This window comes from Myotis yumanensis, unplaced genomic scaffold, assembly GCF_028538775.1.
Source record: "Myotis yumanensis isolate MYYU_CA2020_CCGP unplaced genomic scaffold, mMyoYum1.0.hap1 SCAF_7, whole genome shotgun sequence".
NCBI lineage: Eukaryota > Metazoa > Chordata > Mammalia > Chiroptera > Vespertilionidae > Myotis > Myotis yumanensis.
The window spans coordinates 85,841,628-85,854,446 of NW_027223758.1; the positions used below are offsets into that span (position 1 = coordinate 85,841,628).

Consider the following 12,819-nt stretch of genomic DNA (forward strand, 5'->3'; position numbering starts at 1 on the left):
GGAAGTGATCATCTACATGTCAGGCTGCCTTTGTTACCTGTTGAGCTGAAAAACAATCTCATTACAATCTGCCCAGTTTCAAACAGCAAAACCAAGCTGGAGTTACATGTTTAGCTCCTAGAGCTACAAAGGGGTGTGGAAGCTCTTCCCCCATTCTAACTTGGCCCTTATCGTTTTCTCCTCCATTGGATTTAGCCAGAGGACACTCAGGCAGTTGCCTGGGGCACACATTTCTTGCCCTATAAAAACATCAGATCTCCTCTGAACACAGGGTGTTCAGAATGTCTGGTGGGGAGCCTCTGGGGAGCCGCACTAAGATTTCTGCGGGGGCAGTTGCTTTTTGAACTCCGCAGATGGTATTTCTATTTCTGAAGTCAGCTCCCTGTCTTGTAAAGGGAACAGAAAAAGAAGAATCGCTTTGCCGAGAACTTATCGGGTTTGGCATCTGCGGATATTTGGTGCTGTTGGTCCAGGTCAGCACGTGTCCTGACACTAAAATCACTTTTCCTGATTCAATCAGGGAAACTTGCCAAGAGCTCACTCTTCTCTGTGAGAGCTGAATGGAGTAGTATGAACTCATAAACTATATGCTTACTTTTGCCAGGATCTGAAGGAAGGAAGCCTTTTCCTGGGGCATCAGGTTGCCATGTGAAATACGGAATGCCCAGTAAAATGTGAGTTTCTGGTAAACAGCAAATAATGTTTTAGTCCAAGTATGTCCTATGCAATATTTATTTCATGTAACTATGTAGGACATGATTGTATTAAAACTTTATTTGTTGTTTATCTGAAATTAACATATAACTGATGTCCTTAATTTTTATTTAATAAATCTGGCAACTGTAACGAGAGAGGAACTTGAACATTTACAAATTTTCATCCAAATCTTCCCTACATTTTAATGATACTTAATAAATTCCCATAGTAAAACAAACCTATATTTCTTTCTGGAAAGTCTTCCTTGCATCATTTAAATTCAGGAAGAAATTCCACAAAACCAATTCATTTTTTGATTTCCACTTGTTAGTAATAAAAACTCGTCTTAAAGTGAAACAGCTTTAAAATATGTTCGTCTCTAGCAAGAGCTGGAATGCACACAGTGTTTTAAAGAGATGACCACACCTTCTGACAACTATTTTTACTATGTTTCTTATCAAAGTAGAAACACACACACACACACACTCTGATACTTCACAGAAGTCCCAGTGTTATTGGTTCTGGTGCTTTGGTGAGCTATACTTTCTCGCTCTGGTCTGGCTGAAGTTCAAGTCTTACTTTAAGATGAAGCACATAAAGTGCTATTATTGTTTTATCCACCTAAAGCCCAAACTGCACTGAAGGGCAAGTCAGCAGAATGAGTGTCTCAAGTGCCAGTATTTTAAGAGGCTACAATGGACCACAGAGCTAAAATGTAATGGAAGAAATGCAACCTGAGAAAGAATATTATATTAAAAAAACACGCAAAAAAAAACCCCCTGGCCTGGTGGGTGTGGCTCAGTTGGTTGGGTGTCCACCAGTGTACTGAAAGGTTGTTGGTTTGACTCCTGGTCAGGGCACATGCCCTGGGTTGCTGGCTCAATCCCGGTAGGGGGCGTGTAGGAGGCAGCAGATCCGTGTTCCACTCTCACATCAATGTTTCTCTCTCTCTAAAAATCAATTAAAAATCTTAGAAAAATAAAAGCACTATATTTACTGAAGCTTCTTTTGCGAGAGGACTGTGGCTATTATAGTTGATCAAAAGAAATCTTTTGATAGCTCTTTTGTGAGGAACCAAGAATATTCCTGGGAGCTTTCTAAACGTCCAATAGACTGGCATTTTAATTTTGTTTAAAGGACAACTATTTGGGGGTCCAAGCAGAGTGCTGGTTACAGTAGAGGAAAAATGAGGTATTGTCAACAACAGCCCACTTTCTTGGCCCTTTCTCCACTTCAGCCTCTCAGAGAATATATAACAAATTACAATAATATATATATAGAAATGGTGTTCCACTAGTTACCTTCCCGGATCATCTTCATTGTTAACATAAAAACATTCAAACCGGTAAAGAATTTTTGTGAGTTTATTGAGCCAAACTGTCCCACAATTGTCAGGAAGCAAAAACCTCAATGAATGGGGAGAATGCTCCAGAGAATGGCAGTTTTTCACCTTGTTTTATACATTACCATCAAAGGAGGAGACATAAGTGGGTTACATGAAATCCATTGGTGATAGATTAGGGAGGCGGGAGAAAGCAAAAGTGGGGGGGGGCCTCTTGTATTGGATAAAAAGAAAAATGATAGACACAGCCTTCTTTTACTCAGGTGGGTACAGGATAGTTAACAGTCAACAATGAACATGATAACAATAACAATGAAGGCATTTGTGGTCTCATCCTGGTGCCAGGGCATTTGGTGGTACCCGAAGGGGTCTGGCAAAAGGGAGGTTACAAGTTACCCTGACATTTCAATGATCTGTTATCTTAGATGCAAAAAGGCACGAGCCTCCATAAAGATCCAGGTTGATCTTTGTCCAGGAAGATACTGGCCTAGGACATGACTACCCACCACAAACTGCTTTTTAATGAAAGGTTTTTAATTTGAGACCGTTCTTTGTGGTTACCTTGGGTCTCTTGAGTTTGCAAGGTTGCTACACAGGCCTACCCTGAGTCAGTAGCCCTTTTTGCGTCCATACCAAACTTCATCTCCCTACTGAGAAGGAGAACTGAGCCATCTTTCACAAATTCCCCAATCTGGAAAGTTAGAATGAGGTAGTCTGAAGAACACAAGGGTCCTCATGATCTGGTTTAGGCCACCAGATGTTTTGGAACAGCTCTTCTCAAGCTTCAGTGAATGCCAGACTCCCCTGGAAGGCTAATTACAGCATTAATTAATTAAAGCTAATTAATTTTGTGGGGCCCCACCTCCAGAGTTGCTGGTGAGTAGGTCTGAGGTGGGGCCTGAGACCTTGCCTTCCTAACAAGTTCCCAGGTAGTGTTGCTTTGCGCATCGGGGGACCATAGTTCGGAAATGACTGTTTCAGAATTTATATTCTGATGTCCTAAACCCAGCGAGGTTGGCATCTAGTTAGGAGTTCTCTTCATTCATGTTGTTTGTGTTTTGTGTTTTTTAACATCCCACTTCATTGCAAAGCCTCACAAGCATTATTGGCTTTTGCTGGGGCAGAAGTCCAGCGTTACAATGCACGTGTGATTGATGTTCGGTGAATTGAAAATGAATGCTATGCCATCATCCATAGAATAATTTAAATTTCCTTCAGTGGAGATCTCTTTATTTTATCACAAGATAAGCAGATACAGTAGCCTCTATTTCTAAGAAGAGATAATGATGGCAAAGTTTTCTGGGTTGTTCACAAGATTTGGGAATCATCAAAATCTCCCAGCAGCGCCAAGTGAAAGTTGGTGTAATTTGAAAGAGAGAAAATTATGCCTAGCAAGTTCGGTGGGGATTCGTATGACATTTTTTAAATCTTAAAATCTTTGCAGGAACTTCCTTTTTACTTTCATGTTACTTTTCGTAAATTTCACGTTTAGCTTTTATTGCTTTAACCAAAAGCTTTTACATTTTAGACTTGGAAAGGGATTTCTGACTCCGTGGGGCATTGTTTCTCACAATTTTTAACAATGTTTGATATTGTAGATAAAATGTCAGACCATAAAAAACCATCTAAGGTAGTCTGCCTCCGACTGGAAGGTCTTTGAAATTAACAAGAGAACCATAAGGAGAGCAAGCACAAAGGGAATTAAGCTTGCCGAAATATTTCTAACAGTTGTTTGATCATTTTGGTGAGTTTTTAAAATACATTAAATATATTTTCTGTCTCTGGATAGTTAATATAAACTTGGAATATCCCTGGCAATGTTATCTCTGATGCTATGTCCGACAACACGAAAGCAAACACATGTTAGTATTTCTTCTTTTGGTCACCCACCAAGAGTAGGCCCTTCTCTGCATCTTCATTCAGGAAAGAGTGAAGGTTTTAGTCAGGTGGTACTTGCCTTTAAAAGCTGTCTTTCAAAAAAGAAGAAGAAAAAAATGAAGTGTCCTATTAGGATATGACACTTTTTTTTTCAGATTGACACAGATTAAGAAAAGATACCAATTAGTCAAATGCATATATGACTGTGTGCCTAAATACTGAAGATTTAGAAATCTTCCCAAGACAATGATTAGAGGGTTAGGGCACTGGAGACTCACTCATTCTAATCATGGACTCTGGTGTCAGACCCAGTTATGGAGCTTTCTTAGTGGATAGGATTTTGGTACTCTCGCGTATATTGCCCTGAATATACTACCTATGTCATTTTACAGCAGGCTCAAAGAAAAGGAATCTTTTTTTAAATCTGTGTCAGTCTGGAAACAAGATAATAAAGTGTCATATCATAATTGGACACTTTTCCTTTCTTTTATGAAGCAAGGCTGGGAAATGTCACTATTTGAGTGGACAACAGAATGACCACTGGCATCTTAAAAATAAAACCAAAACGGAATAAAACCAAAACTTCTCCCGAAGGCTTCTTCTGGATGAAATTCTCACCATTGCCATTCTAATGTCAAATCCTCTATAAAATTGTAAAGTAGCTCCATTTTGACCTTTCTAAAGCATTCTTCTATTGCTTTCCAAATTGTTTTTTCACCCACTTCCCAAGAGATCTCCACCCTCATCAACCCTAATGCCCAAATTCCAGCCACAGCTTTTTGGTCTACAAGCTTTACTTCTTTGTCAACTTCAGTTTTATCATCTCTTTCTCTGTTCGTACATTAAGTTAGTGTAGTTGATTTCAGATGGGGTCTTGGATGAAACAATTTGATAAAATCATTTCATATTAAGATGTGTATACTGATAGGCAAAATGCCTCCAAGGAAAACTCTAAGTTGAAGTCAGTGTAATGTAGTGTTATAGAATTTACCAGGCGACAGAAGAACACACAGGGGTACTTGGAGACACAGGAAAAACCCGTTTATTTTCAGATGTTTCACATGTACCGGTACAGTGACTCAGGGGAGACTGTTTTTCTCCAAATCCTAAGCAAGCCAATATGGAGAAAACTTTCCCTTTATACCCTTTGGTTTCTTTGTCCTCCAAATATGGATCAGACTTCGGGACCTTTCATGGGCTTTTCAAAAAGCCCTGTGTGATGGGATGGGGGTTGTGAGACCACACCTTAAAGCCTGGCCTGGCGCCAGTGCTGATAACCCCGTCTGGTGGTTGTCTATTGTTCATGGTTTATGGCCTCTCTAAAATGGGAGTAGTACTTAGGTAAACAGGTCTTGCAGGACCAGATACAGTGGGGCCTTGACTTACGAGTGTCCAGATTAACGAGTTTTTCGAGATACGAGCCGTCTCTCGGCCGATTTTTTGCTTTGAGTTGCGAGCTAAAATTTGGGTTACGAGCCAGCTTCAGATACCCCACCGCTAGTTGGGGCAGCGAACGTCACAGTGAACGCCACAACATCAGCCCAGCATCACGTGTCTCGTTCACTTTTTGATTTGACATATGAGTAATTTGAGTTACGAGCTCCGTCACGGAACGAATTAAACTCATAAGTCAAGGCCCCACTGTAATGAAAAAAGGGGCAGTGACTAGACTATAGACTAACAAGAATGTGCATTAGGTTACTGGCACTGATTCAGATTGCTAGCCCCCCAAAAATGCCTCATTTTCCCCATCATTAGTGGGATATTTTGGAAATACCTCAGCAAGGAGTGGAGACAGCTTGTGTCTAAGATGGGCGGACTCTTTGAAAAGGGAACAATAGGAGGCATATCTGTTATTCCCCAACAGATTCTATTTGTTTGGGTCCATCTTTTCTAAGAACTAAGTAAGTGATGCTTGTCACTCAAAGCAATGAGGTATCTTTATTCCAGAGCCATATTTTCAAGATGTAATTGTTGTAAGGAGTGCACAGCCCATACTACCAGCCAACTGCAAGAGTAATTGTATTGAAGAAAAGTTAATCTTTACTTAACTTGCCTAAATTATGTGCTCATAGCACTGAAAACTGTCATAGCCTCCTTGTTTCAGATGGAGTGGAGTTTTTATTTGTGATAATGGGCACAGATGCTCATTACCATGCTGTCATAAACAGCTGTGTTAAATGTATGCCGTGTTCTCTGACATAAATAAGGTGTTCAACATGAGCTCGTTGTTAAAGATATAGTCCCCAGGAAGAACAGAAGAGTAGTAAATGCTTTTCAATATAGTTGCCTGGTCTTGAATTCAAAATTTATTTCTACCTTATGAAGGTTACTTGTACAGAAGTTGCAGGTATTGTTCTAGTCAAATGCCTTGACATTCAATGACACTAGAACTTCTTTCTGTTTTCCTGTCCTTCGTGTATCTCAAGCTAGGCATTTACTACCTTGTTTCTCTTCTTATTAAGGGGATAGCATGTGGACATGGGGGAGGCATTCACAGAAAACTCAGCCTGCATCTCAGTCAACTTAGAGCTGGGTTTATTTGATGGATGCCTTCAACCCAGCCTGGTTCTGACAAGTTTACACACTGGATGTTGAATTTAGACTTCAGGGGCCTTATTTTATAGATGAAGGAACTGAAGTTATGAGGACTTAGAAGGTATATTTGGATCACAGATCTCTAAGTAATACATACAGGACCCAGTGCTAAACACTCAGTCTCCTAGTTTCCTACTTTTCACTAGAATGGACGGTAATACCTGGGTGAGCTACACTATCAGGGTCTGTGGGGAGGAGGAGCTTATCGGCCAGTGAGGGAGCCAGGCTGTATCTTTCGGGATATTTACCAATATCATTGATGGTAGACTTACATGTTGACTGTTATTTTACAATTGATGTTAATTTGACCGAAGTTCCAGCTGCTTTCTTTGGGTGAATGGCCTCGTTGGATGCAATGAGTGTATGGGGATGAATAATGCAGTTCACTGGGAAAGGCTCAACAGAAGGAGTAAAATGACAGCTTTCATATATATGGTTTAGGAAAATTTGATGTGCAAGAGCATGCCATGGAGAAACAGCGAGACGCTGTTTACACTCGTCTTCACTGGAAAGTGCAGTATGCAAAGCGAGGAGTACTTCTGTCCAATAGAACTATTGTGGGTCAATCCCTTATGGGAGTACTAATTATAAGCAGTTTAGGTGCCTGTCTTAAATGATAGAAAAATAAAAAGTTTATACAAAGCGCGACAAAAAAATTGTTCCCATTATAGAAAAATTATGAAAACTGGTGACGTTGGATTGTTATTCTGACAAAAGAAGACTAAAATATATTTTAGTGGGTATTTTTAAAATAAAATTAAATGCCTCTTCAAAAGTATAAAGGGCTCTTACAAAGAAATGTCTAGCTCCTCTGCATTTTCACGCTAAGTGATTCAGGGGGGAAATGGGATTAAATAGAATCAAGAAAATTCAGTTAGAGTCTAAGAATGATTAAATATTGAAGACAAGTTACCAAGGGACACTGCAGAATCCCCTGCCTCCAGACATGGTTAAAAATGAAATGGAAAGTAATTTAACTGGAAGGACTTAGGTATACACATGTCTGAGCAAAGGGTGAGCCGAGCGACCCCCTGAAACACCCTCAAAGCCTGTGATTCACCAAACAAGCACTCTGCCAAATGCCATGCTGTCAGCCCGAAAAGAATGTTCTTTAATTACACTTGTTCTGCCCCCTCAGGGTTCTTACATGACTTTGTCTTCCTCCTGTTGGTTTCTTATGCTCGCTTATGTTTATGGGGGATTCCACCTAGAATCTTCACTTAGATTTTCTGGCTTTGAGCAACATTTGGCTAGAAATTAGGACACATCAGGGACTTGTGATTTAGGCAGTAGCTTTATTGACTTGTTTCTGCAGGGGGGATTACATTCCCTGTTTTAAAACCCACCTGAGCTTTGTTCTAAATAACATTCCCCACTCTGTTCAGAGTCTTTTTGTTGTTGCTATAAATAAGACACCCTGTCTGAGTAGATTTTTTTTAAAACGAAGGGATACCATAATCAGAATAAAGAGATAGGAGTAGTATCCCAGATCTAAACGACTGTACTACTATCCATTACTACTTTAAAATAGCTAGATTCATTTGGAAAATTTTAGTTTATTCTGCCTAAGCTTTCAACTACTAACTGATATGTGATGATGCCCATGCCTAGATTAGTATAAATTCTTAACTTTTCATATTATTACACTTTGGGCCAATTCTTTCATTAATTATGGTTACTTTAATTGGGTACTTTTTTTGCTTCTTTAATATCAAATCCTTGATTTTAAGTTTAATTTATTCAGGGACATTTTCCAAAGAGTTTTAGAAAGGAAAAGCAGGAAAGTCCTAGCCAGTATGACTTAGTAGATAGAACATCGCCCCAGGGACTAAAGGGTCCCAGGTTCAATTCCTGGTCAAGGGTACCTACCTGGGCTGCAGGCTCAGTCCCTGGCGCTGGTTGGGGCGCATGCGGGAGGCAACCAATCCATGTGTCTCTCTCACATTGATGTTTCTCTGTCTGTCCCCCTCCCTTCCACTCTTTCTAGAAATCAATGGGAAAATATCCCTGGGTGATGATTAACAACAGCAACAAAAAAGGCAGGGCATGTAAACGGGAAATCTCTTTGCGTAAATGAACTTCTTCCCCTGGTCTTCCTGCTCCAGGTTTCCAGATCAAGGCTTTCACGTCCCTGCACTTCCTGTCGGAACCTGCGGATGCCATCACCATGCGGGGAGGAAATGTCCTCCTGAACTGCTCCGCGGAGTCCGACCGAGGAGTCCCGGTCATCAAGTGGAAGAAAGACGGCATCCCCCTGGCCTTGGGGGTGGACGAAAGGAAGCAGCAACTTCCCAACGGGTCTCTGTTGATACAAAACGTCCTGCACTCCAGGCACCATAAGCCAGACGAGGGCCTTTACCAATGCGAGGCGTCTGTAGGCGACGCGGGGTCCATCACCAGTCGGACAGCGAAAGTCGCAGTCGCAGGTAATGGATTCTCCCTTCTCCTCTTCTTCCTCCATCTCTTCTCATTCCTTATTGCCGAGATAATAAAACAATCTTAACAGAAACGGTGTATATTTTTAAGAAAAAGGAAAAAATGTAAAAACATGTACTTATTCCCGCATGGTCTTGCCTTTTTTTTAATTATTAATATAAATTAATTTGGGAAGCAGTAGAAGGGTCTCTCCAATCAGTGTACCTTTCTATGTTGTTTTTCCCAAAACAATTCCAGGCTCAAATTGATTTACTATTTATGTGTACCAGAGGACATTTTACTAATATAAAAATATTAGAAGAATAATTTTCCAATCAATTATGTTTTATGGCCTCACTACTGCTTAAATTTTGCAGATTTTCTGTTCTGTTGTTGTTTTTCCTTCAGAATTTTATTTTAATGATGATGGCTTCACCTGCAACAAATAGATTTCCAAATGTAAAAACTTTCATTACTGCTTCCAAATACCTTAATGCTTGGTAATGTGTTGACTCAATAACTGTGATTAGATGAACGGTATTTTTTTAAATTTTATTCTAGATATTTTAAAGTGGTGTAGACCCTGAAAAACAAACAAACAAACAAAACCCCAAACTGAATGATCTGGAATCTATGGATATTGGTATTGCTGTCCTTCTTATTTTGGTTAGATGGCAGCTCATAATTATTTCTTTTGGCCTTTGCTGTGTTAGACCTACAGGAAAAAGAAAAATTTTTACTCACTTCTATAAAGATTTGGCTAAAAATTAAGCTTTGGTTTAAAAAAAAATTATATGAGGTATATAGTTAGACAAATTAATCTTAGCTGAAATAAATTTAGGTCTTCAAATGGATAAACAGGTTTGAAGGGCCATTTTCAAACTTAATCTTTAGTTATTGGTAAAAAATTAAACCAATAGGCTGTTATTTGGTCATTTTTTGTGGGTTTCCTTTCCCAGGTCCCATTTAGTCTATAACCTGGAAGACATATGAGAATGAGGACTCATTTTCAGCAATAACATGGACTAGGGCAATCAGGCAGGGACAGGCCTTCCCCAGGCACTCTCCTAGTGAAGGTGTGATGAAGTTGAAATCGGAAGGCGGTGATTTTGTCAGGTAGAAAAATCTAGATTTCATAGAATACAATCAGTCCATAAATCCAGCTTCATGCCACTCTTTGGTGGCTTCCTTTCCCCATGAAGCACTCTCTTTCATATTCAGTTAAACCAGATTGCACTTGGGTGAAGGTGATCTGGTGGGCAGAGGACATAGTAGCTAAATATCCTGATTTAACCTGAACTGACCTGGAGTTAGCACTTGAAGGTCCCATGCCTGAGAACCCCTTGTACCAGGCCAACCTACCTAGTGATATCCCACCTGCTGTAACAGGGACAGACTGAAGCATGGGTGCATAACATCCCCTTTACGCAGCAGACACAGAGGTGACATCCTGACCATGGAAACTAAGGCTACCAGCCCCCTGGGACCTTGGAGGGATCGATGTCTGAAATTTGATCGGTGAGCAGAAAGTGTGGAGGAGCCTGAGAGAGTCTATGTGAGTTATGGTTGATTAAAAGGAACAAGTCCAGCAGTGCTGAGAATTAGAGAAAAGCTGCTTTCTTCCCAGAGTTTTCCAAATGCAGCGGGAAGGGTGCATCTGCTTTTCTCTCATTTGGAAATCCCGGGACTCTCAGATCCCACCCAGCAGTCACTCACAATGCTAAGGGGACCCTCCACGTTGAATGAATTGGACTGGCATTTCGATGCCCTATTCCAAAAGGCTGATGCGTCTGTGCTGTTGATGAAAAGGGCCTGATATGTTGTGGTTTCCGTTTTTGTGCAATCTAGATTTACTTTTAACGTGTTCTCTGTTTCAATGCTGAAATGAAGAACAATTTCTTCCCTGTGAGATATTAAAATAAAGTGGCTTCGGCTTTCATATTCTGTACAAGGATAGGCTGGCAGGTTCAGTCACTGAGTTACAATCTAATATTAGATTGTATCATTTCAAGGCAATAAGACTGTTCACGGTGTTTTAGACACTTACCGTGCTGTTTGGCAATACAGCATACATCAGTGTTATGTCTGCCGAGCTTAAAATTGCCAAACTGCTGGAATGCACATGGGGCATATATCTTCCTCATAATAAAGACCACGGGCTTGATTTAATCTCATTTTTAAAGCATTAGCAGTCAGTAAACCAGTCACCACTAAAAGGTGAGGGGGGGAGGGAGCAAAAAAAAAAAATAACACCTATTCTGTACCTTCAGGTGCAATGTAGACCCTATTTAATATAATGCCCCTCTTCCATTTTGCTCTCTGCAAGTGTCTTTTGATAAAAAGAAATGTGGCAAATGAAATCTGTTCGTAATCAATCAGCACATTTTATGCGATGATCTTGCCATGCACCATTCATCGTGTTTCCTAGGGCCCCACGAAGTGCTCTTTAAACCGGAGTGAACACTTGGCTCAAGAGGGAGGGAGAGTAGGAAAGAAAAAGGAAGGGCTTCTATCCCATCCAACATCTTGTTATCTATCTCGGTGGTAACAGGCTATGGGCTGTTGGTATTCCTGGTAACTGAGTTCTATCAATCAGGAATGCCGGGACTATTAAATCTCACGTGAAAGCAACTTGGCCAGTCCTGGCTGGAACTTGGGACTTTTATTTGTATCCAATTAGCTCTTATCTAAGATAGTGCAGCATTTCTCTGCCAGGATGCCTCTGTTTAGCCCTCTAGATTGAGAACAGCTTGAGGAGAGAGGCAGGGTGGGACTTTATAAAGCTTCTCCTTCTACTCTGTCCACCTAGCAAGGCACCAGGAATGTTTAGTGGTTGTTCAGACTGTCCTACCGGTGAAGACATGTGGTTTGGGATTATATGCCATAAATGGAGAGGATTTTATCAATGTCATCTTCATCCCCCTCACTCACCCCCTCCTCTACTTCTCCTTGGGTTTTTTTTTTTAAATATATTTTTATTGATTTCAGAGAGGAAAGGAGAGGGAGAGAGAGATTGAAACATCAATGATGACTGGGAATCATTGATCGGCTGCCTTCTGAATGCCCCACACTGGGGTTGAGCCCACAACCTGGGCATATGCCCCTGACCGGAATCAAACCTGAGACCCTTCAGTCCACAGGTCGACGCTCTATCCACTGAGCAAAACCGGCTAGGGCTTCTTCTTTTTGAATGAACTTGATGAAATTAAATTTACCTGTTTGTGCACCTCTAAACAAAATCTCCATGGACTGAGTTGAAATACTTTAATTTATATCTCAGTAGTCTACAAATGAATGAACTATTGAGGTCTCCAGAATTGGAAGATGGTCTGTACTAGAATATTTATATGCTACTTTCAAAAAGGCATACGCCAATTCCTACTAATTCCTAATTCACAAAATCAACATGAGCTTGCATCTAGCCACGCACATCTCTCCTTCTCCAGATACCGCCAACTATCTCAGCCTCTGGATTCTCTTATGTAAAACAGACATAATAATAACTTACCTCCTGAGGCTGTGGTGGTTTTTAAATAATATCTAGACTGTAAAATTTAGCAGATTAGATTGTCAAGCAATGACAACAGTAGTACAAACAGACATAATAATAGTTATTATTGTGTTATTACACTTATCTGGAAATGACAACTTTTAATATTTTCATGTGATCGTGTGGAACATTTCTTTGGAGGAAAACATATAGACTACAAATCATGAACCACAAATATTGTCACTTTGCCTCAGATATCTGCCTTTGTAATCTGTGAAGACAACTGGCAAGCCTGACTTCAGTTTTCAAAATAGAATCTATGCAGTGTGTTGGCAAGCAGTACCAAAATTTATTTGACTGAAAGATTTATTTTTCACAAGTTGATCTATTATATTGGAGC

The 12,819-nt window shown here is 40.3% G+C and overlaps 1 protein-coding gene across 2 annotated transcripts in view; it reads left to right on the forward strand.

The window, feature by feature from the left end:
- DCC (DCC netrin 1 receptor) overlaps positions 1-12,819 on the forward strand; it is a 937,052-nt gene that overhangs the window by 355,692 nt on the left and 568,541 nt on the right. For both annotated transcript variants that reach the window (XM_070421174.1, XM_070421175.1), the window contains exon 2: positions 8,620-8,940. In XM_070421174.1, the coding sequence (XP_070277275.1) occupies positions 8,620-8,940 (321 nt within the window). The remainder of the gene's footprint in view (positions 1-8,619; positions 8,941-12,819) is intronic.